We start from the raw sequence: 22,647 nt of genomic DNA on the forward strand, positions 1-22,647 counted from the left end.
AAAGAATTAGACAACAAAGGCGCTACCCAGGGGGCATTTCACACCTACCTGTTATAACACCTCAACCCTCACATCAAAGAATTAGACAACAAAGGCGCTACCCAGGGGGCATTTCACACCTACCTGTTATAACACCTCAACCCTCACATAAAAGGATTAGACAACAAAGGTGCTACACAGGGGGGCATTTCACACCTACGTGTGATGACACCTCACCCCTCACATCAAAGGATCTCGAACAATGGGAAGCGGGACTTAGCTCATTTGCATAAGTAGGGAGAGGTGTGACCTGTCACACCACCTGTCACTTTTCATGCATACTAATGTGATTGAAACAGTATCAGTACTACTACTATCATTAATAATAATGCAATTATTGCAGCTTAACGAGGCTAGCAGTTTAACCCTGGATATATAATATTTTATATATGGAATAACAAGGCTATAAGAAAACCATGGTTGAAACACGGCATAGTAAAACATTTCTTCATAGTTCAATAAACAACAAGAAAGTCCCCTCAGATGTTAAGACCTTTACAGATACATGCAGCTAAATGTAACATTTTAACAGGTTAAGACACACAACGAGGTAAAATGTATGATAATAACAAATTAAATACAGTGTTACGTTCCCTCCTAAACTAGGGGTACAAAGGGAAGTAACAAAATATAAAAATAACAGAGAGAGAGGAAACTGATTTGGCAAAATTAGTAGATAATGTTTAATTTTTTGAAAAGGAAGAAGGCTCACCAGCCAATTTACAAAACAAACTTAAGATGAACTGAGAACATCTTTCTCCTAAAAGAAAGAGACTGAAGTACTCCATGCACAAAGATAAACTGGAGCATATCTCCTAACAATGAACACGTTAAACCAACAGGTCTCACACAGAGACACCACACGTCACACAAGCAGCCCAGGAGAAGGATTATGAAAACTAAATTCTGATTTATTTCGGAAAGATAAGACACAAGAAAAGTGAATAGATTCAACAATATACAACCCTATAAAATAAAGCGAACATATAGGTACAACAGAAATACAAATGAATAGTAATACAAAAAGTTGGAATTCTAATAAAGGTTAAAAGATTAAAATGTAAAATAAAACGTAAAAATTAATGTTGTTATTGAAACTGTTAAATAACTAATATAAGATAAAACCCTTCCTATATCATAAATGAAACAATATAAAAGTAGGTAAATAATAAAGACTAAAAAAACATTTAAAGTGGGGGGTTGCTAATAAAAAGCTAATCTAAAGAGATGTGTCTTTAGAAGGTGTTTAAAAATGTCCACTGAGCCTCTCTGATATTTCCTGGTGTTCCACAGTTTGGGAGCGTAGTGGAGAAAAGCCTCATCCATTTTATTTTGGGGGATTTTAGGGATATTTAAAAAGCTGAAGAGGACCTCAGAGCTTGTCCAGGGACATAACACGAGACTGACTCAGTGAATTGAAGTCTGTTAGTCAGACTTCAATTCAGAAAGACTCTTAGAATATAACTACAGCTCTCAGGACATCAGGAGGAGGAAACAGCTAGCTTGGCTCTCATAGTTGTTGAAAACTATGTGTTGTGGATTTGCTCGTGGACTTTAAGGTGAATACTTTGAGAAAATGTTTTCCCACACTCTTAAGACCACTATGGTTTTTCTCCCGTGTGAACACGAAGATGTGATTTGAGAGCACCTGATGTAGTGAATGTTTTCCCACACTCTTCACACCAGTACGGTTTTTCTCCAGTATGAATACGTTGATGTGCTTTGAGAAGACCTGATTGAATGAACATTTTCCCACACTCTTCACACCAGTACGGTTTTTCTCCTGTGTGAATACGTTGATGTGATTTGAGAGAACCTGATGTTGTGAACGTTGTCCCACAATCTTCACACCAGTACGGTTTTTCTCCAGTATGAATACGTTGATGTGATTTGAGATGATGTGATCTAGTGAACGTTGTCCCACACTCTTCACACCAGTACGGTTTTTCTCCAGTATGAATACGGTGATGTAATTTGAGTTCACTTGATTGAGCGAAATTTTTCGCACACTCTTCACAGCTGTACGGTTTTTCTCCAGTATGAATACGATGATGTGTTTGAAAATTACCTGATGTCCTGAATGTTTTCCCACACTGTTCACAGCTGTACGGTTTTTCTCCTGTGTGAACACGTTGATGTGTTTTGAGTTGACCTGATGTCGTAAATGTTTTCCCACACTCTTCACAGCTGTACGGTTTTTCTCCTGTGTGAACACGTTGATGTCTTTTGAGATGACCTGATCTAGTGAATGTTTTCCCACACTCTTCACAGCTGTACGGTTTTTCTCCAGTGTGAATACGATGATGTGATTTGATGGCACCTGATGTAGTGAAGGTTTTCCCACACTCTTCACAGCTGTATGGTTTTTCTCCAGTATGAATATGCAGGTGGCGCTTTAAGTCTCCAGATCTTGTAAAGGATTTGTCACATTGCTGGCATCTGTGACGTCTCTCTTTTCCTTTCGGTTTCTAGAACAGACGGACAAAGAAAGAGAGAAAGTCAATCTAAAAATCATAAATACAGTTAACACAATAAAAACTCACTTAATACAAACTTGAGTTAACAAAATGCTACTTTTACTAACTGTTTGTGTTTATTATATTTGTATTATATTTGATACAGTAATACAGCAACATTCTAACCACAGTATATACCAGAGGTGGGGGACTTGAGTCACATGACTTGACTCGAGTCGCATATTTTTTTACTTGAGACTTGCTTGACTAACTTTGATAAAAGACTCGAATTTAAATATTTGTTTTGGTATTGAACGAAAGGGCAATGAAAAGAAAAAGCATGAAAAAGTTACCGGTGCGCCAAGTTGGAAGTGGAACGCACAGGAGACGGACGTTTAATTGCAGAACGTTATGTCTATGTGGGGAAATGGCAGTGCATAGGCTACATTATCTGAGATATATTTCGAACTCGGACTTCCTTTTAGCGAAATGTTGGCCAGGGGTGTAGAGCTATTTGTTTAAGCACCGGATCGGCAAAACAGGAGAGTCTGTGAACCAGTCTGCCCTGATCTATGAATTAATGTCTGTGACTCTCACAGTATCTTCTGCCCGCAGCTGTTTTATAGAAGGAAAACCTCCTTCGCTTCGAGGCAGTAACGTGTAACTCAGCAGAATCTGAGAAGAGCAGCACCAGCTGCAAAGAGCTGTGCCGTTTACTTCGCTGTGTTTACCTTCATTAGAAGAGCTAAAGAGCGACCGCAGGTTGCTACGTTTTAACCACACGCACCTCTAGACACACATGCACACACACACATCTCTACACACATACATACACACACACGTTGAACTTCCCAATTATTCCCCCTATTATTAGTTTTATGAAGGAGATGTCCGGTCACCAAGGCGCATGATGTGTGTGTGTTAGTGCCCTGGTACCTCATCTATAAACTACCGTATGCTCAAAAGATGGTGTACGCCAGTTTCTAAGCAATCTTTGAGATTGAAAAAAGCAAACTTGACGGGAGGATGTGCGGTCCTCCGCGGACACTCTGACCCATGCTTATGCACAACAACAGGAGAGACAAGAAATTGCGACACTGTTGGCAGAAGGAAGAATGGAGAGAAATGTTACTCTCATTTATCATACATGAATAATTCATTTGCAAAAATGTATAAAAGCCAATCTTAAAATGATTAAACAACCGCCTGTTTGAGACTCCTCAGTGCACACAAAAACATAACTTGAACAAATAAATAAATACGGATATGTTATTGAAAACCACCTCGAATATGTTGTCTTAATGTTATGAAATGTATTCTCATAGATGATGCGGTAAGCAGAAGGACAGAGTTACTTTAAACTGACGCCGTTTTGTTGTTCTATAGGTTGTATAGATATGAGCATGGTTTATACTATCATGTTTAATCATGTTTTATGCCGTTTGCCAAGACTTGATAAGTCGCTCATAAAACACAGGAGGTATGGAAACTAAGAATACCATATATTTGGTCAATTGAACAGCTCATATAACACAACACATTTGTTTTTATTTCATTTAACTGGTGAATAGAGTTGCTGTGGGGCGGTTGAGATGCACAGGCTGCAGTGGCGCACAGCTGATCGACAGCTGGAATGCAAACCACCAAATAAATTAAAATAATTCAGATCCAGTCATCATGACTCCACTCCGGAGGGATTCCCTGATAATTTCTTACAGTTTCTTATCGAGGGGGGGGGTCTCCTGTCCCCGGTACAAACACACTGGGTGTTTCTCAAAGTCGAGGACGCTTCCTTGGTAGGAATTTTCCTTCCGAGTCAGGTCCTCAGAGGCTAGGCAATAATCCTTCCTAGCATCGGTGAACGAAGAATGGAACAGGCTAGCATGTCGGCGTCATATGCAAGGCCCCGCTTTACATTGAGTGCTATTTGTTTGAAGACTCAAAACTGATTTGCGAAGATGGACACGTTTGTGTTGTTATCTTGTATCCAAACATTTGGACTACCTATGTTGCAAATGTATTATCTTTTCAATTTACACACATCATCTGTTGCACGTCTGTCCGTCCTGGGAGAGGGATCCCTCCTCTGTTGCTCTCCCTGATGTTTCTCCCATTTTTCCCTTTAAACTGTGGGTTTTCTCTGGAAGTTTTTCCTTGTACGATGTGAGGGTCTAAGGACAGAGGGTCTAAGGACAGAGGGTGTCGTATTGTCATACTGATATTCTGTACAAACTGTGAAGTCCACTGAGACAAATGTAATATTTGTGATATTGGGCTAAATAAATACACATTGATTGATTGATTGATTTGTTGAGAAGGAGGAAACGATCGAGCGGAGGATGTTCTGCCGGCGCCTTTGTGGAGGACGACGTGCTCGGGTAGGAGAAATAATGTACTGTTTTATTCAATGTTGGGAGAATGGGTAAGCTAGTTAAATAAGTATTGACGCTTGCCTTCGGTACGAGTTTTATTCTTTAATGTGAATCAAATAAATAAAGCATCCATAATTACTCTATAGTTAGTTTGTGAGTTGTCATGATGGTAGACCCTTTCTATTTTATGCTGCTTTTTTCATCTGATTTTAAATAAACAAAGTCTTGGCTTTCAGAATATGAAACTTTTATTTCCAAAATCTCACGATAAATACATTTTTGAAGCTTGTAAAGGGAAGATGACAGGCACCTCTCACTCGCGCTCTGCTCTTCCGCAGCGCCACTCCCCCTCCCTCCGGCTGAAATTATGAATGTAAGGCGTATAGTAATCATAGATAACACGGCAGGGTCCGTTAGTTTGTTTTCATCTGATTTCAAATAAACAAAGTCTTGGCTTTCAGAATATTAAACTTGTTTCGGCAAATTCAGATGATAAATACAACTTTGAAGCTTGTAACGGCATAATTACAAGCGGAGAACGGAGTAACTTGACGTCACTGCCGGCATAACAACAGCCGGTGTTTCTCGTGAGTGTTTTCCCCGGGAAACAAACGCAAAAATACACACACACTTGCGAGCTTCCCCCAGACCAGTAATCCAAACTAAAATATTTTCCCTCCGTACTACTTTGATCATTTGCTCCGCTAATAATCAATCAGAACGATGGATTCCAGAGAAGAGGAAACTTTGAAGGCCTTTTTCTCAAAATGATGATTCTGTGACAGTCATTATATAATGTGACATATGTTGCTTAATATTTGGAGTACAAAAACAATCATGATATCATTAGAAAGCTAGGAATCTCCTCTTTCCATACAACTCAAAATGTGTCTTCGGGTCAATGCAACTGATTTCGATAGAGCAGGTCACATATATAGTTTGTGCATGTTTGTAGTCGTTCTAACACTTATCGATATGGAGAAAATGTGTAATCATCACATTAAAATAGTTTTTTTAATTATGTAAACACGCACCATAAAATAACCATTAACCTGCCTGGGCCACAACAGCGTCTGAGGACTTCATAACATGTAAGAAACTATGAATGTGTCGTACCCACTTAACAAGAAGAAACTCAGCTAACTGACGATATGAAACATTTTTACTGAAACAAAACACAAGTCTAACACCGAGTCTCTGAATTAGCGCTAAGCGAAAGAGTGCTAACACACTTAGCACATAACTCACGGTAGAAATATGTTATACTTCATCGGATCTGCACAATCTATATATATCGATATCACATGAAAGATGAGATTCCACAGATTCCAATGGTATATGTATCATCACTGTGCGACCAGAACTCACGGCAGCGAAGGCAAGCAAAGACAACACACAACTTCACTTTACGTGGCCAAAACGTCTTACCTTTGCTGTTTTCTGATCAAAGGTTGTGTTCAATAGCATTACAACGCATATAAACACTGCTGAAGGTTAATCCAATGTTTCTGTGTCACTTTGAAATTATTACTGATAATCCATCATCATATTTATGTCAATAACCGGAGTTTTCATATAGAGTGTATGAGAGCGTAACCCAGCTTCCGGTTTTGGGCATGCTGGCTGCGCATCACTCATTCACCAATGGTAATGTTTAGATGGATTTAGCAACCCCCTCTCTATTGGCTCTAATGGTTAAAAAGAGGTGTCGATCATCAAAATCGACCAATGGGTTCCAGAGATATGGCAAATACACCCAAATGACCCCAGAGGTGGGTTTCTTTTCTAAACCTCTCTAAAAAGGTCAAACGTCACTTGTTTTGCCTCAATCTTGATACAGGGTACTTATTATATGTTATACTTTGGATTTCTAAAGCATTTAGTCTACTATCCCATCATTCAAGGGTGGTTTTCACTATAAGTAATGGTTGTTTTTTTAGGCGGAGGTAAGAATTTACCTTTTTTTTACTATGTTCCATCTGAATTTACATCTATATTGATTCTGACACTTCTACATCCAACTCACAGATGTAACCTTGCTTTGATAAAATAAATTATTCATATAACCCTTTTAGAAGTTAAGTTATAGTAATTTATTTTGGGCATAGCATTTTCGAGCATGAAACCTGAAAAACAGGCTCAGGGCTTAACAGGTTAAATATCCTTAAAACTATATTGCTTCAATATGGACTTTCTCTTCGAAAACGCGTCACAGTTTATAGCCAAGTTTAGCCTCTCTGCGACTCAAACGTAACTGGGGATTGAGCTGCCACATTAAGTCAACAGAAAAAACAGTGATTCGCATCAGAGACGGAACTGGACTGACCGGCCGGCTTCCTAAGCTTACGGATCGTTTGGACGCTTCGGATAACGGACTTAACATTCTGTACCTTTGGAACCTTCGGACAGTTTTTCCATAATCTATATGGATTGGAGTAGCCACGAGGACTCACTGATGGACACTCATTGACTGCAGCGGACAACAAGCTGAAAGCGGTAGGCGCGATTATTTCCTTTCTTGTGTATTTTTGCTGGACACAGTTTGGGAAGCGTGACCGTTTGTCCATTGGAGACTTTGGCTTTTGTTGTGTGCGCGTGTTGTGCTGTGAGCGGCGGTTGAGTATGCTTGTTATGCCGTGAGCAACGGAAGTTTAAGGATTGTTTGTTTTGCTGTGGCGGCCGGGCCCTGCTGGTTTAAGTTTCATACCAGTGAACACTGTCGTGTTACTTTGAATGATAAAGGCACCACACATATTGCATCAAATATGAGTGACACAAACGATGGAATGGAAAAAAGGACTGTCAAGCTTACTAGTAAAGCCTTGGCTTGCAAAATCGAACAACTGCAAAAAGAATGTCAGTCAAACGTGCAGAAGATTAAAGGATGCACACAGGATATCAAATATCTTGTGAAAAATTATGAAAATGCAAAAACATCAGAATCAGAATACCTTTATTAGTCCCACAGAGGGGACATTTGCAGCGTTACAGCAGGAAAGAGCCACAGACAGCTTAATGTTGCAAAAACAGCACATGAATCAGATATTATGTTGCTTTCTGAAGACGACCTGGAAATACAAAATAACTGGTTTCAACAAATAACAAAACATAACAATGATTTCATGGAGGATGTAAAACAATGGCTCTTGGAAACTGGGAGGAGGCCCTTTCTGCAAACAGGTAATGTGACTGTCAATGAACCACAAACACGGATATTCCTCTCATTCTACCAGACAAGGCACCTGCCAAAGTAAAGGAGCAATTCAAACACACTGAGGCTCAACAGGATGTTCTCTTTCCCCCGTCAAACATGAAGGCTACATCATGCACACAAGATGATATACAACCTGGCATATCAAACATTGGTAGCAGAAAAAGCAGGCAAAGCTCAAGATCAAGAGTTTCCAGCACCGCATCTGCACACATAAAAGCCAAGCGGCAAATTCTGGGGAATAGCCGGGACGCCAATACGGAAGTGCCACACACTGCAGTTCATATATTGGCCGATAGGCGATGACTGCAGAAAGGAGCAATTTCCATAGACCCCCATGTTAAAATGCCCAACTTTACAGCAGAAAAAACATGTTTCTACCCCTGGCTGCAATAAATATTATTATGCATATAGTTAAATTCCACCTTCATGATTATGGATCTGTGAGTGAATCTTTTTCTAAAACGACCCTTTTATTTATATTAGGTCTTAAAGTTTTTGCATATATTAGGGCGTGGTCACATTGAGTGACAGCTCTGTCAAGTGACTGCTGCTGCTAGCTTCTTGTCTCTCTGCTAGCTGCTCCGTGAAGCTAGCTACAGGGACTCTGCCTGCTCAGCTCATCCAGGAAACACAACTTGAAGCCGGCCGTGGTTGTTTGTTCTTCATGCTTATATATCGGACTATTGTGACTCGCTCTGCGGTTGAAACAGACGGTGCATGAATCCGGTTTTGCGGTAAGTGAAATTCGAGTACTTTATTTATGTGTTAATGATTTTAATCAGCTACGTAATGAATGGCTTGGGTTAACGTGTAAGCGAGTGGTCGCTACATTGGTGCTAACGATGCTAATAGTAGCCTCCAAGTTAAAATCATAGACTATATATATATAAAGGTTGAAACGAAATAGACAAGTGTTAAGCGTTAAGTGGGATAATACTGTACAACAAAAGGCTTCTCATTTCATTTCAAACCTTTATTTAACGAGATTGGTCCCATTGAGATCATAGATCTCTTTTTCAAGGGAGACCTGCAGCATATAGGTTCCACATGAAACATAAAACAATAAAGGACATCATACATTATATTTACATGATACATTTACATAGTTATAGACATTTACAAGTGCCCATAGTATCAACGAGCATTTCATTTAGCCTAGCTTTAAAAACATGCAGAGGAATGAGATTGCTCAGTTTCAATTCTTGCTGAAGATTGTTCCAAGCAAGTGGAGCTGCGCACATAAAAGCTGTCTTACCTAAGACAGTCCTTGCTCTTGGCACATCTAACAATACTACATCATGCAATCTCAGACAATAGCTGCTTGCAACTCTCTGTGTTATCAGAGAGCAGATATAATACGGGAGTTTACCCAACATGGCTTTATAAATAAACGTGTTCCAGTGACTGAGCCTCTTTACAGTAAGTGATGGCAGACCTGCCTTGGCATACAGGGTACAGTGATGCGTAAGTGCTTTACAATTTGTGACAAATCTCAGTGCGCTGTAATAGGCGGCATCTAACTTGTTCAGGCAATGGGCAGGTGCATTCATATACAACAAATCACCATAGTCCAGCACAGGTAAAAAGGTCACAGAGCCTTTTCCTGGACTCAAGTGAGAAACAGGACTTGTTTCTGAAAAAGAAACCTAGTCTAACCCTCAGTTTTTTAAGCAGGTTATTGACATGAAGTTTAAAAGTAAGACAATCATCAAGCCAGATACCAAGGTATTTATAACAGGTAACCACTTCAAGTACTTGTCCTTGCATAGTAACAATATCTAAATCAGGCTCTGGTGTCTTTTTAGCTTTTGAAAACAGCATTACCTTGATTTTATCAACATTTAAAAGAAGCTTAAGCTCAGCGAGCTGCGTCTGAATAATGTTAAAAACAGCCTGTAATTTAACACCAGCCTCCTTAATGGAGGGACCTGCACAATACATCACGGTATCATCCACATAAAAATGTAAAGTAACTTCATTCACATTTTCACCTAAACTGTTGATATATATTGTAGAGTTATATTTGTATTTATTCATGTTAGCAAACTATGGATAAGCTTAAAATGGGAATAATTTGGGTAAAACTGTGAGCTGCATTTGGGGCCTGTTGACATGTGTTTTTGAGGACAAAGGAAGATGGGGGAAGGTGAGAGCATGTCCTGATTTGCATTCAACTTAGAACGAGCTACAGTGGTTGTGATGTTAAGAGAGGTCCCTTGGGTTTCTCTGGTGCTTATCAATAGTAGCAGTTAAGTGAATACTGTTCAAACAATACCTGTGTTTGTGTTTTATATTGATTTCTCTGTTTTATCCTTTCATAAATGTAAGGACTACAAATGGCTATAAACATTCTGGGCTGGTTGGAGTAAACAGGGTTTTATGGCTCTGTGGGGGAGGTGTAGGTATGCAGGCCTTGAGACCTTTTGTTGGAAAGTGAGCCTGTGTGGTTTCCTGCTGCGTTTCCTGCTGCGTTGCGTCTCCCAATGAGAGGACCTGAACAGATGACCAGCTGACCTAACACCAAACCCCTCCTTCTTACTCTGGTATATCTCCGGTGGATCCCTGGCGTTCGGCCTCTTCTTCACATGCTGCCCTCGGGTGAAAGTAGCTCTGCAGTATGCGGACTAGAGCAGGAGTAAGCCGGCATTACTCCTTAAGCATTGCAATATAACTGTAATATATCATGTTGTATTGTAATGATTGTATTGCATTGTCATATTGCCATTAAAGTAGATTATTGTTAACGGTTACTTTGTAGATATGGATTCCTTCCTGTATTATAACCAGCTTCATAGGAACGCGCGGAGATTTGAAAAGCGGACCAGTTATCCCTCCAAATCTCTAACAAAATGGTGACCCGACGTCTATAACGAAGCTGAGGAAGAATTCAGACGCTTTCAAACATCTCAGACAATCAGCAGGACTCTGCAACTTTGCAAATAAGGTAAGCAGACGATGAAAGTCGCCTGTCTGTAATTGGATACGCTAAAACTTTAGGATTGTCTGTAGGCGTTTCACAGTGTTTTTATAGTTTAAATGGAATATACAATGCATATTTTACTATGTTAGGAAAGTTATATACAAAACGTAAACGTTGATCGACAGGTAGACGAAAGTCCTGCGTGACGTAAAATAGAGCAGTTTGGCGCGGATCTGCAGGTGTTTATTCCTGAGTGGCGTAGAAATGGTGCAGTTTGTGTGAATGCGAGGTTTGAATCCTGCACGGCAAAACCTGAAAACTCGATATATCAGATCGAGTCGCCGTTTAAAACTGGGGTTTAAATAACAGACCAATGCTAAAAGCTTAAAGCCAGAGGTCTGTTATATATTAAACCAAGGTAGAGCGTTTCCCTTTGTCTGGAAACTTCTGCTGCTGCCATCTAGTGGCTGAAAGGGGGTATCACACCCTTGAAACTTCTGCTGCTGCCATCTAGTGGCTGAAAGGGGGTATCACACCCTTGAAACTTCTGCTGCTGCCATCTAGTGGATGAAAGGGGGTATCACACCCTTGAAACTTCTGCTGCTGCCATCTAGTGGCTGAAAGGGGGTATCACACCCTTGAAACTTATGCGAGCTTAGAGTTTAATCATTACATTGCTGGCCGGTATTGAAGACGGGAAGCACTTTCCCAGTATATTAATTATAACTGATTTTGGTAAACTGGTACAAAACAATAAGGGATTGAACATTTTTTACAACGACAGCACCAGGAGATGAGTAAACTCAAGAATCTGTAGAGTGTAAATACATTGTGCAAAACACATTTTACACTCGAACTGTTTGCAAATGTAGACAATATAAATAAATGTTCAGAAAGAAGACATAGGCCTACACTTGATTCAAATTTCATTACTGTGATCCGATTGGTGTGCTCTGCAGGTTTACTATTGTTCGAAGTAACAGTGGGATTTAAAATGAGAGAAGATATGGAGATGTTCTTTCATAGTGTGTGGAATATGTGATGCTGGAAACATGTAAGTATTTCAGAGTTGTGTTGGGTAAATATGTAACAATGGATGAAACAATTTTTGGAGTGAGTTTTTGTAATATCATAAGTAGACATTAATTATGTTGATTACATGGCATTTAACAACTAAGACAGATAGTATGATTAGAAAGAAACAGAGTGGAAAGGGTTGGATTTATTTAACATCAGTGGGCTAGACTTCTTATAGGTAATGTGTACCGGGACCTGGACTCCCCCTCTGAGTTAGAAAGGCTTTGATCCCGACCCTCCAAGCAGACAACGAGACCTAACCCAACAGGAGACTCCTCCTTCTCCATCGTACAGACAGAGAACCAGAGCTGAACCAACAACAACAACAAGACTACATCAAGACTGCAGCCAGAACTATCTCCACCTGTGGCATCCAGAACCAAACCAGCATGCTGACATACAGAGAGATACTCTCATCGGTCCCTCAAACAGGACATGAAGTTCCAAACTGCGCTGCGAGATTTGGCACAATAGACATGAGAGCAGAATCCGCCCTCCATAAAAACAGCAGAGAGACTGTAAAGGAGGAGTGCAACAACAGTGGCATGATGGGGCTACAGATGTGACTGGGCCAATGGCTGCCTACAAAAGTTACAGTGGATGGATTCAACAGCTGATGGACTGAAGAGAAGACAGAATCAGAGGAGTTGGCATGGTCGATTAGAAGTGAGGAGGCCGGGGTCACGGCTTGAGAAAACCAGGGGAGGAGGAAAGGAGAACGGGAATGAGTGAGTTACACATAAACACACTTATTCACGAAACGCACATTTAAATAACTTGAATTAACTTCATAAAGACAGAAAGATTTATTAATCATTTGATAAATTAAAAATAGCAGTAAAGAGGAAACTATTAAAGTAAGATGATAATCATCCTAAAACACACTGACAGAGTAGAACCATATTCTTCAATATTTTCATCATGTTAACAAATCATTCTTTAAGACATTTTTATTCACGTGTGAATAAAGTAGTGATCTCATTGGTTACAATATTGATCACCATTAAAAGGATAGTTTTAGGAACCACTCTATAGGACAAATCTTTGTTTGTATTAATGGCTAGTGCCAAGCCACATATTAAATTCCAATCTAAAGTGTTGATTTCGCCATTGTGGCATAGTTATTACCAGACTTCGGTTTTAAATCCTTGATAAGGGAGGGAGTAATTGTTGCATGTTCGGACACCCAAGGTTCCACACACTGCTAAAGAGTTTAACATCGTTTTTTAAGTAGACCAGAATTATAATGAGCTATGAAATGCAGAGCGACACAGATCCTAGTAATGTTTTGACTCAAGATAATAGTTATTGTACACAAGTTTCTGAAATAGATCATTAGACATTTTAATTAGTAGTGGTACTCGAAGGAAGTGAGTTTTGTACCAAGTTTCAGGAAAAGTGGGAGGCAGAAGTCCCAATGACAAGTGAGAATCATCTTGAAAATTATAGTTGAAATTGTGACATATTTTTGTAGACAAAGGATACTGGCCTATGCTGAAATGTCAAAGTCTCTGCAGAGCACGACACATGGCCAAAAAAGACGGAGACCAACTGACCTTTGACCCTGACCGACAGTGTAACTTGACAAGGCACTGTGGATGACTGACTCTGGGGTGAACCTGACCAAACTTGACTTTACAACCTGACAGTGTGAGTGTGAATGAATGCCAGCATGTGATCAGTGTAACTGCATGATTCTAAAACAATAACTAACCAAGCATGTTTTTGGACTAACATATTATTTTGGAGCTCCAAGGGAAACGAGAGGTTTCCTAAAAATTCCACAAAAAGGGGAAACCGCACATGTGATATTTTCCTCTCACATGAGTTGGCGGTTTGCAAATGTAAAACTACAATCTGAAGATTCTGTTTCTTTTAGGCCTGAAGGACGGAGAGGAACACTTCTTTTCACTGAAGTGTTCACTGTGGAAATAATGATAATAATGTTCGTTATGTTCCTAACCAATTACTTGACAGTTTTTGTTCCCCTCCCATTACAGGCTTTTGTTACACATGATTTCATGTGTAAAAGGGGGGAGTGAGTATAATGTATAAATGTTAACATGGCTGTAAAATTCACAATTTACATTTTTCTTTTAAGGATTGAGCATTGAATGTAATTAACCTGCTCCATATCTGGGGATAAGATACTGTTTGATGAATGTTGAGATGTTTCTAAATATTGATTTGAATTATAACAGGTAACAAAGAAGTAGTGGCCAAGGGGCTACTGTGAAACCGAAGAAGTTGACCTGTGATAATGAAACAATTTTGTAATATTTGAACAGACATTAGAGTAACTGAGGTTTGAAATATAGAAAGAACATATTACAGTTAAGTTAAGCTAAAACATAGTAATGTATTGAGACAGAATTTAATTTAGACAACATCATGTAACTAGCCTGGTAAAGAAGTAAAAGCCATATACTTTATTGTTTAGGTCATTATGGGGATATACATTTCATCTACATTTAGAATAGAAAGACATTTGATGACAGTTTGTTGGAATTCTGTATTCATTTTTTCAGCGTGATAATATCTAAGCACTGACAGGTAGAAGCAGTATCACCAGGAAATCATTCACTTTGTTAGCATCGTGATTTTGGTTGTTTTTGAATCCATAACATTAGTGTGTTTCTTTACCAGAAACATTAGCAGTTCATATTATGTTTGGATTTTAAATAGGATTTCATTTAAAAATAAACACAGATGCTTGTCAGAAATTCAGAGCTATTGAAATATGTTATTTAGTTTACCTAAAGATGTTGAGGTTCTTATTTAGTTGGCACAATCCAAGTATTAAGATTCTGAAGCTGCACTGGCAGATAGGAGGTCTACAATTAATTTGGAAAACCTGTTCACAGACGGCTGTTGTTTCAAGACACCCCACCAAGAGGCTCCAAGTGGGTCAAAACAGCTGAGCGTAGGCTTGAGGGAGTTGTATCAGATTTCTCCACACAGGTCACTGGCGCCAAAAGGGGGACCCGAGAAGCACGAGGACAAAGTGGCTCAACCCCAGGCTCTCCGACCCCGACCGAGTGACCCAGCGGACCTCTTATGCCGTCTGCCTGGGAGAAAAGGGGGACAGCTCGTACCACGGGAGCCAGTGTGCGGCGGGGAAACCACCTACTAGGACCAGGGGACGACATCAGGACGGACGTGGCCCTGGCAGACGTGGACTACTCGGAAGCAGCAGACTGGAGGAGCAGGACCCTGGAGACATCCTTACAGCAGACGACCCGGGAGTCATCATCAGCGGGCCGGAGAAGGAGGACCCTGGAGACATCTCTACAGGCATCGACCCGGAAGCCGCCATCAGCGGGCCGGAGGACGAGGAGGAGGAAGACATCTCTCTAGCAGGCAGCCCAGAAGCTGCTGTCAGCGGATTGGGTGGACAAAGACACGGCAAGCCAGGACGGCGCAGCAGAGGAGTCTACTTCGCTCTGATCAGTTCTACCCGTGAAGGGAAAGCTGCATCTCTCCCTCCCTATTAGCTGTCCTTGTGGGCTATTCCTCCGAGGGGGGGGGGGGGGGGGGGGGGGGGGGGGGGGGGGGGGGGGCTGATGATTCTAGCAACTCAGCTACCCCTCATGGTTCCTTCACTGCCATGGAAAGTGGTGTTCTGTCTCCATGAAGGTTTCAAGTACTCTGAATAACCAGCTTCGGATGGATTTACGGACACAGTAGAAAAGAATGACCGTGGGTATATTTCAAAATGCCTTGTCTAAGTTTATCTCTGAGAAGGAGATAAAAAGGGGATTTGTAGAGTTATATTTGTATTTATTCATGTTAGCAAACTATGGATAAGCTTAAATGGGAATAATTTGGGTAAAACTGTGAGCTGCATTTGGGGCCTGTTGACATGTGTTTTTGAGGACAAAGGAAGATGGGGGAAGGTGAGAGCATGTCCTGATTTGCATTCAACTTAGAACGAGCTACAGTGGTTGTGATTTAAGAGAGGTCCCTTGGGTTTCTCTGGTGCTTATCAATAGTAGCAGTTAAGTGAATACTGTTCAACAATACCTGTGTTTGTGTTTTATATTGATTTCTCTGTTTTATCCTTTCATAAATGTAAGGACTACAAATGGCTATAAACATTCTGGGCTGGTTGGAGTAAACAGGGTTTTATTGCTCTGTGGGGGAGGTGTAGGTATTGCAGGCCTTGAGACCTTTTGGTTGTAAAGTGAGCCTGTGTGGTTTCCTGCTGGCGTTTCCTGCTGCGTTGCGTCTCCCAATGAGAGGACCTGAACAGATGACCAGCTGACCTAACACCAAACCCCTCCTTCTTACTCTGGTATATATCCGGTGGATCCCTGGCGTTCGGCCTCTTCTTCACATGCTGCCCTCGGGTGAAAGTAGCTCTGCAGTATGCGGACTAGAGCAGGAGTAAGCCGGCATTACTCCTTAGCATTGCAATATAACTGTAATATATCATGTTGTATTGTAATGATTGTATTGCATTGTCATATTGCCATTAAAGTAGATTATTGTTAACGGTTACTTTGTAGATATGGATTCCTTCCTGTATTATAACCAGCTTCATAGGAACGCGCGGAGATTTGAAAAGCGGACCAGTTATCCCTCCAAATCTCTAACAGTATTCAAAGTGGAAGTTGAAAAAAACATTTAAAATAGAAATGAAACAGAAACACATTTCAAAAAGACACTTTAAAACATTAAAATGCATATAACTATCAATTCCAATGAATACTTTGTTACATTTGTGTGGTTGTTACTCTGGAATAACAGGTTTGACGAGGCTAGTCATCATCTCACGATGCAAATGCATTTCTGAAACAAAAGGTCTGAAGTGGACAGTCGTTTGGTAGGGGACATATTTGCATGTGTAAGAGAGAGACACTGATTTAGTTGTAGAACATGTTCAACTTAAACCATGTTCATCTACTAATTAAGTCAAAAAACTAATATACGCAGACTGTCTGTGAAGGTTGAGATTTCGGGTAAACAAACACATGTGTTAGTTATTGCAAGATGTCAACGCACATTAATGTGTGTTCAAAACAAGTCTTTACAGCTTTATTTTAGCAAAACAAGCAACATGTAATGTAATGTAATATGACAAACATGATATTATATAATGTGAATATATTGTGGAGTTGGTTTAACCTGACTTTCTGTGTGTTTTTGTCTCACAAACACTGTCGTTTAGTCAACGTTTCAATAACATCTCTGTGCTTACAGCTCAGTGTGACTGTGATATCTCCTCTCCTCACACACCAGTGTGGGGGGTGGGACAACTCAGGATACTGAGATGACAGAGGAGAGTAGCTGAACAGATATTTTAGTAGTTTAATATAATATTCCTCTGCACTGTTGTTTATACATGGTTAGGTACAGCAAATAATATGTTCATTTGAACCATTAGGAAGGAGAAGAAACATATAACTATCAATTCCAATGAATACTTTGTAACCTTCACTTTGATTGTGTGTCTTGTTACTCTGTGATTAAAATAATACATATATTAATCTAATATCCTGTTGCAGGCATCAAGCCTTTAAGTATATCAAGTACTTTTCAATATTGTGGAAATTGTTTAACCTGACTTTCTGTCTGTTTATGGCTTTAGTCAAACTTTCTCTCTGTGTGACTTTCATTCTCTTTGTCTTTTTCAAACACACAGACATGCACACATCCTCCCATCCCCCTCTCAGGTCAGGGTGTGAATTGTGGGTGGGGGTCAATTAACTCTCTGAGAGAGTCAAAGACAATGGAAGTCACACCCATGCAAATATCCTCCAATCCCCCTCTCAAGATAAGGGTGTGTGTTGTGGGGGGTTTGGAGTTGTAGGTCTCAGGTATGGATGTGTAGCATCACTCAGTGCTCGGTCAATAATGAGATGAAACACAGCTGTTTGTTTGTAGCCTTTATTTAGACAGGTGAAGCCCCTTGAGATCAAAAGATCTATTTTTCAAGGGTGACCTGCAGCACATTAGTTACACATGTAACATACAAACAACAGAACAACAATAAGGATGACATAAAACAAAACATGTAATGTAATGTAATATGACGAACATGATATTATATAATATGAATATATTGTGGAGTTGGTTTAACCTGACTTTCTGTGTGTTTATTGTCTCACAAACACTGTTGTTTAGTCAACGTTTCAATAACAGATATTTTAGTAGTTTAATATATATAATATTCCTCTGCACTGTTGCTTATACATGGTGTTGGGAGTTGTAGGTCTCAGTTATGGATGTCTAGCATCACTCAGTGGTCAATAATGAGATGACACACAGCTGGAAGGATTTACAGTACTTTGAGTGTATGTCAACGTTTTGGGTGAAATAAACTGAGAATATGAATGTGCTTTGCATGATACATAGTAGTTCAATTGTTAACTCCTAACAAATGTAATTTGCTATACATTTGAAAAAATATTACGTAAAAGCAGACATGTTATTGTGAAGACCATAACATGAAGACACATGGAGGCACTTTTAACCAATGCACATAAATGTTTGATTGTTGAATGTTATACATTATGAAGGTTAAAAGGGAAATGAAGCAACAGATGACTACAAATACTTTCAAAACACAGTTTTTGCACAATTCACAGCATAAATTAGACCGAGGCAAATGTGACACATGTGTTACTACAGAGATTTCATGAATTTCATGAAAGTGCATACATTTTAAATGTGAATTTCTATTTTTGGGATTAAAAAGTTGAAATTAATCTTAATCAAAACCATTGTCATATCCACAAAGTCTAAAGTAGACAAAACCACGTGACACAAAATGTGTGGTGTAATCAGAACAGGATGTAGTAACAACAGTCAAATAAGTCGACATTTGGCCTTATGAAGGTTAATGGGTCAGAAAAGACAAAATTATAAAGTCCAATGTTCAACTCCTATTTGTAACCCCTCATATGACCATATCACACATGTGACACATTTTACTGTACAAGTTTTGACAAGGACAAAGCATTACATAATCTGAAGACAGACATTTGACATTATGAAGGTTAATGGGTTTAAAAAGACAAAATTGTAAGGTCCAATGTTCAACCCATAATTTTAACCCCTAACATGACCATTTCACACATGTGTCATACATCAGCACACTTACTGTACAAGTTATGAAAATGAAATACCAACATATAAACTGAAGACTAAGACATTGAGATACAAAATGCAATGAAAATAAATAAATAATGATAACACACATGTGTGTCACTTTCGGCACACCAGTGTCCCACTCCAACACACATGATTCAACCTCAACAGCCTGACTCTTCCGCACAGAATGCACTATTTTCGGATACTTTTTGTTCATGTTCCCCCCTTTCTCATGGTTCTCACTCCAAATGTGACTCTGGAGGAATGCAAGGGGAGTTGATAGGGGACTCTACCCACGTTGTGAGGCACTATTTTGGGATACATTTTCTCATGTTAGCCCTTTTCTCTGGTTCTCAAAAAAATGACTGACAAATTTTGACTCTGGAGGAATGCAAGGGGAATTAGGTCTGTCACTTTGGGTAACCGCACCACTGTCGGACGTCTCCCGAGAGTGGACGTCCGATGCCTCTAAATAGGGTTAGGATAACGGGTTAGGATAATGGGTTAGGATAACGGGTTAGTATATTGTGCGCATGAGAAAGTTTCTAGTGCTCACAAGAAGTTTTTTCAAGTCCCTTTAGGGGCTCCGTACGTTTATATGATCATTATAGGTATAAAACAATAAGATAATAAATGAAAAACATGTATGAAATACTATATGACAGTAAAACAAGAATACAGAGTTGGAGCTTTGATGTCAAACACTGATGGTTTATTACAAGTTTCGGCCGGAGGATTCACATCACCACTCACACAGCCAGAGGTTCTGACTGTGTGGGAGGGTTGCCACATCAATTCTGCAGCGCCTCTCTCTCGCTAGAACTTTTAACTAGTTTCACAGAGAGTAATCAACATATTGGAGGAGATAACGTAAACATCTGGGAACATTGGAGATAGCCCCAACATCTGGAGACGCTCAATCACTTGTCTGACTCTTAGGCTTTCACAATCATAAACCATTTGCGACCGAGAGTTGCCCGGTCATAAACTGGGAATAACAACATTATAAATGCAGCAGCAAATTCCTTAAAGCAGATAACAGAGTCAGGGTTGGTCATAAACGTCAACAGGCAAAAGGTTAAATATCTAGGAATAAAGACATAAATATTCCCTAACAGTTTCACTCTTTTTTATCATTTATGATAACCTTAAAATATTAGTCTAATAATAATTTGGTCAATACTTAAATCAATAGGTGTCTTCAGATTTGAGTGTGGTCTCACCGTACATCAGTTGCATCACAAAGTAGAATAACATTGAAACATTCAATCACAATGATTGATACAGCCAATCATAATAGAAAAATCATCTCTCATCAATGTTTGGATCATCTTTTGTCAAAAGTACAATAATGAACACACATAAAACACAGATGCATAATAGCAAAAACATCTATTTTAAAATAATATGTTTTAACATTTAACCATTAGTTAATCTCACTTATCAAACTATAAAATCAAAACCAGCTTGCAGCTTAAAGATTTACTTCACGGCAATCACTAGTCAAAAGCATTTAAAACTTAGGATCATAAGAGATCCAGCTAAGATTCACAGTTAAGGTATACAATTCACAATGGTGATTTGATCAATCTGTAATCTGTGTCTTCAATTTTAGGATTACTTTACGTTTACGATTAAACATTCTTAAAACTTGAAACATCATTTTAGGTCTGTCTGTGCATGGGTAATACCAACCCAGTCTCACAAAAAAATGTGTAATAACTACGTTGGTCCACAACTTGGGACGTAGTATTTCTACAAAAACGGCTCTGAAATTGTAAAATCCCTACGTTTTTTTTCACCATTCATTCCAATGGCTGGCGTCTATGTCACGTGATCTTCAAATTTCTCCCTGCAGAAAAAAAAAACATGGCCGAACTTCGTTTTATTCTCGGTGGAAAATGACTATTTTAAGGTTAGTTTGGCCATTAAAATGCGTTTTGATGTCATTTGATGTGTGAAATATGAGTTGTTATTTTAGATTATGTGTGCAGTGGATGTACATGATGATCTTTAGTTTGCTAGTTATTACGAAGATTACTTCAGGAAATTGTGTCTATAGATGAGAGTAACACCTACGTCACTTCCGGGCAAAAATTACGGCCCCGCTCACTTTTGGGGGAAAACAACGCTGTCATTTGAATGGCGGTCAATACAAATTCTGACGTTTTTGCCAATCCGATCAAATATTTTTGAAAACCGTCGATTTTTGGATCTTCAAAGAGCCCGATTACGATGGCCAGACAGGCAAACAATTACATTTGATCATTGGTAATCGACAATCGGTCTTGATATATGGTTAAATTAAAATCAGTAGGGGAGGCTGTAATTTCTCCAGCTGTTACTCTCATGAGCGAGGCGGAACATAATAGTTGTATCATACCAACAAGCTGCCGTTTCGTTTATTGCACATCAAACATTACAAATAATCCAGAGTTCAGTGTTTCTGTACTTCCTCTAAGAAGAAAGGACAGTAAAAGAAGAGCTCTGTGGCTTCAGGCCGTTCTTATTATACATCCATGGTTCAGACTTGATCGCCATTCAAATGACAGCGTTGTTTCCCCCAAAAGTGGGCGGGGCCGTAAAGTGACGTCGATGTTACTCTCATCTATGAAAATCGATAGCCTACTGCTATATTTAACCATATATTGAGCCCGATCGTCGATTTCTAATGGCTTAATGCAATTTTTTGCCTGTCTGGCCATTGGAATCGGGCTCTTTGAAGATCCAAAAATCTCCGGTTTTCTTAAATTTCTGATCGGATTGGCAATAACTTCAGAATTTGTATTGACCGCCGTTCAACTGACAGCGTTGTTTTCCCCCAAAAGTGGGCGGAGACGTTATTTTTGCCCGGAAGTGACGCATTTGTTACTCTCATTTTATAGATGAAAATGAGAGAAATATGAGTTGTTATTTCAGATTGTGTGTGCAGTGGATGTACATGATGATCTTTAGTTTGCTAGTTATTACGAAGATTACTTCAGGAAATGGTGTCTATACAACGTTTTCATTGTTACCAAGGTGGTTGCTAGGGACGCTGCTATCGATATTATTTCTGTTATGTTGTGTAACTGTTTTATGGTGTTATCTTTATTGTTACCCCCTTCCCCGTCAATTGATAGTGTTGGTCCACAGCACAAACGTATTAGTTTAACAAAATCTGCATCTAAAATTGTGGCATAGATACGTTATTTCCCCCTGTGCAATTCTCCAACCCAGTCTCACATCTCACATCACATCGTCATAAGCAAATACCGGAAACAGACCGAAAACATTAAAAAAAATAATAATGATACTTTATTCCGAGTGTGCTTGCTTTTCTCTTTGAAAGTCATCACATAACGGCATTGTAATACACGGTTCGGCTGCATTAAATATCACATATCTGCCGTAGTTCTCTATTTATAGAGCCCTGATGAGAAGACTTCTGGACAAACAGGAGAACTGCCGCCAAAACTGAAAACGTGACGTGGA

General features: G+C 39.5%; 1 protein-coding gene across 2 annotated transcripts in view; it reads right to left on the reverse strand.

The window, feature by feature from the left end:
- Nucleotides 1-22,647, reverse strand: part of LOC117534735 (zinc finger protein 239-like) — an 87,262-nt gene that overhangs the window by 55,815 nt on the left and 8,800 nt on the right. Inside the window, exon 3 of one of the 2 annotated variants that reach the window (XM_034198982.1) lies at nt 705-2,507. The exons of the other annotated variant lie outside the window; for it this stretch is intronic. Within the exon in view, the coding sequence (XP_034054873.1) occupies nt 1,641-2,507 (867 nt within the window). The 3' untranslated portion in view covers nt 705-1,640. Of the gene's footprint in view, nt 1-704; nt 2,508-22,647 lie in introns of those variants that run through there. 2 annotated transcript variants of the gene reach the window in all.

This window comes from Gymnodraco acuticeps, unplaced genomic scaffold (assembly GCF_902827175.1).
Source record: "Gymnodraco acuticeps unplaced genomic scaffold, fGymAcu1.1, whole genome shotgun sequence".
NCBI lineage: Eukaryota > Metazoa > Chordata > Actinopteri > Perciformes > Bathydraconidae > Gymnodraco > Gymnodraco acuticeps.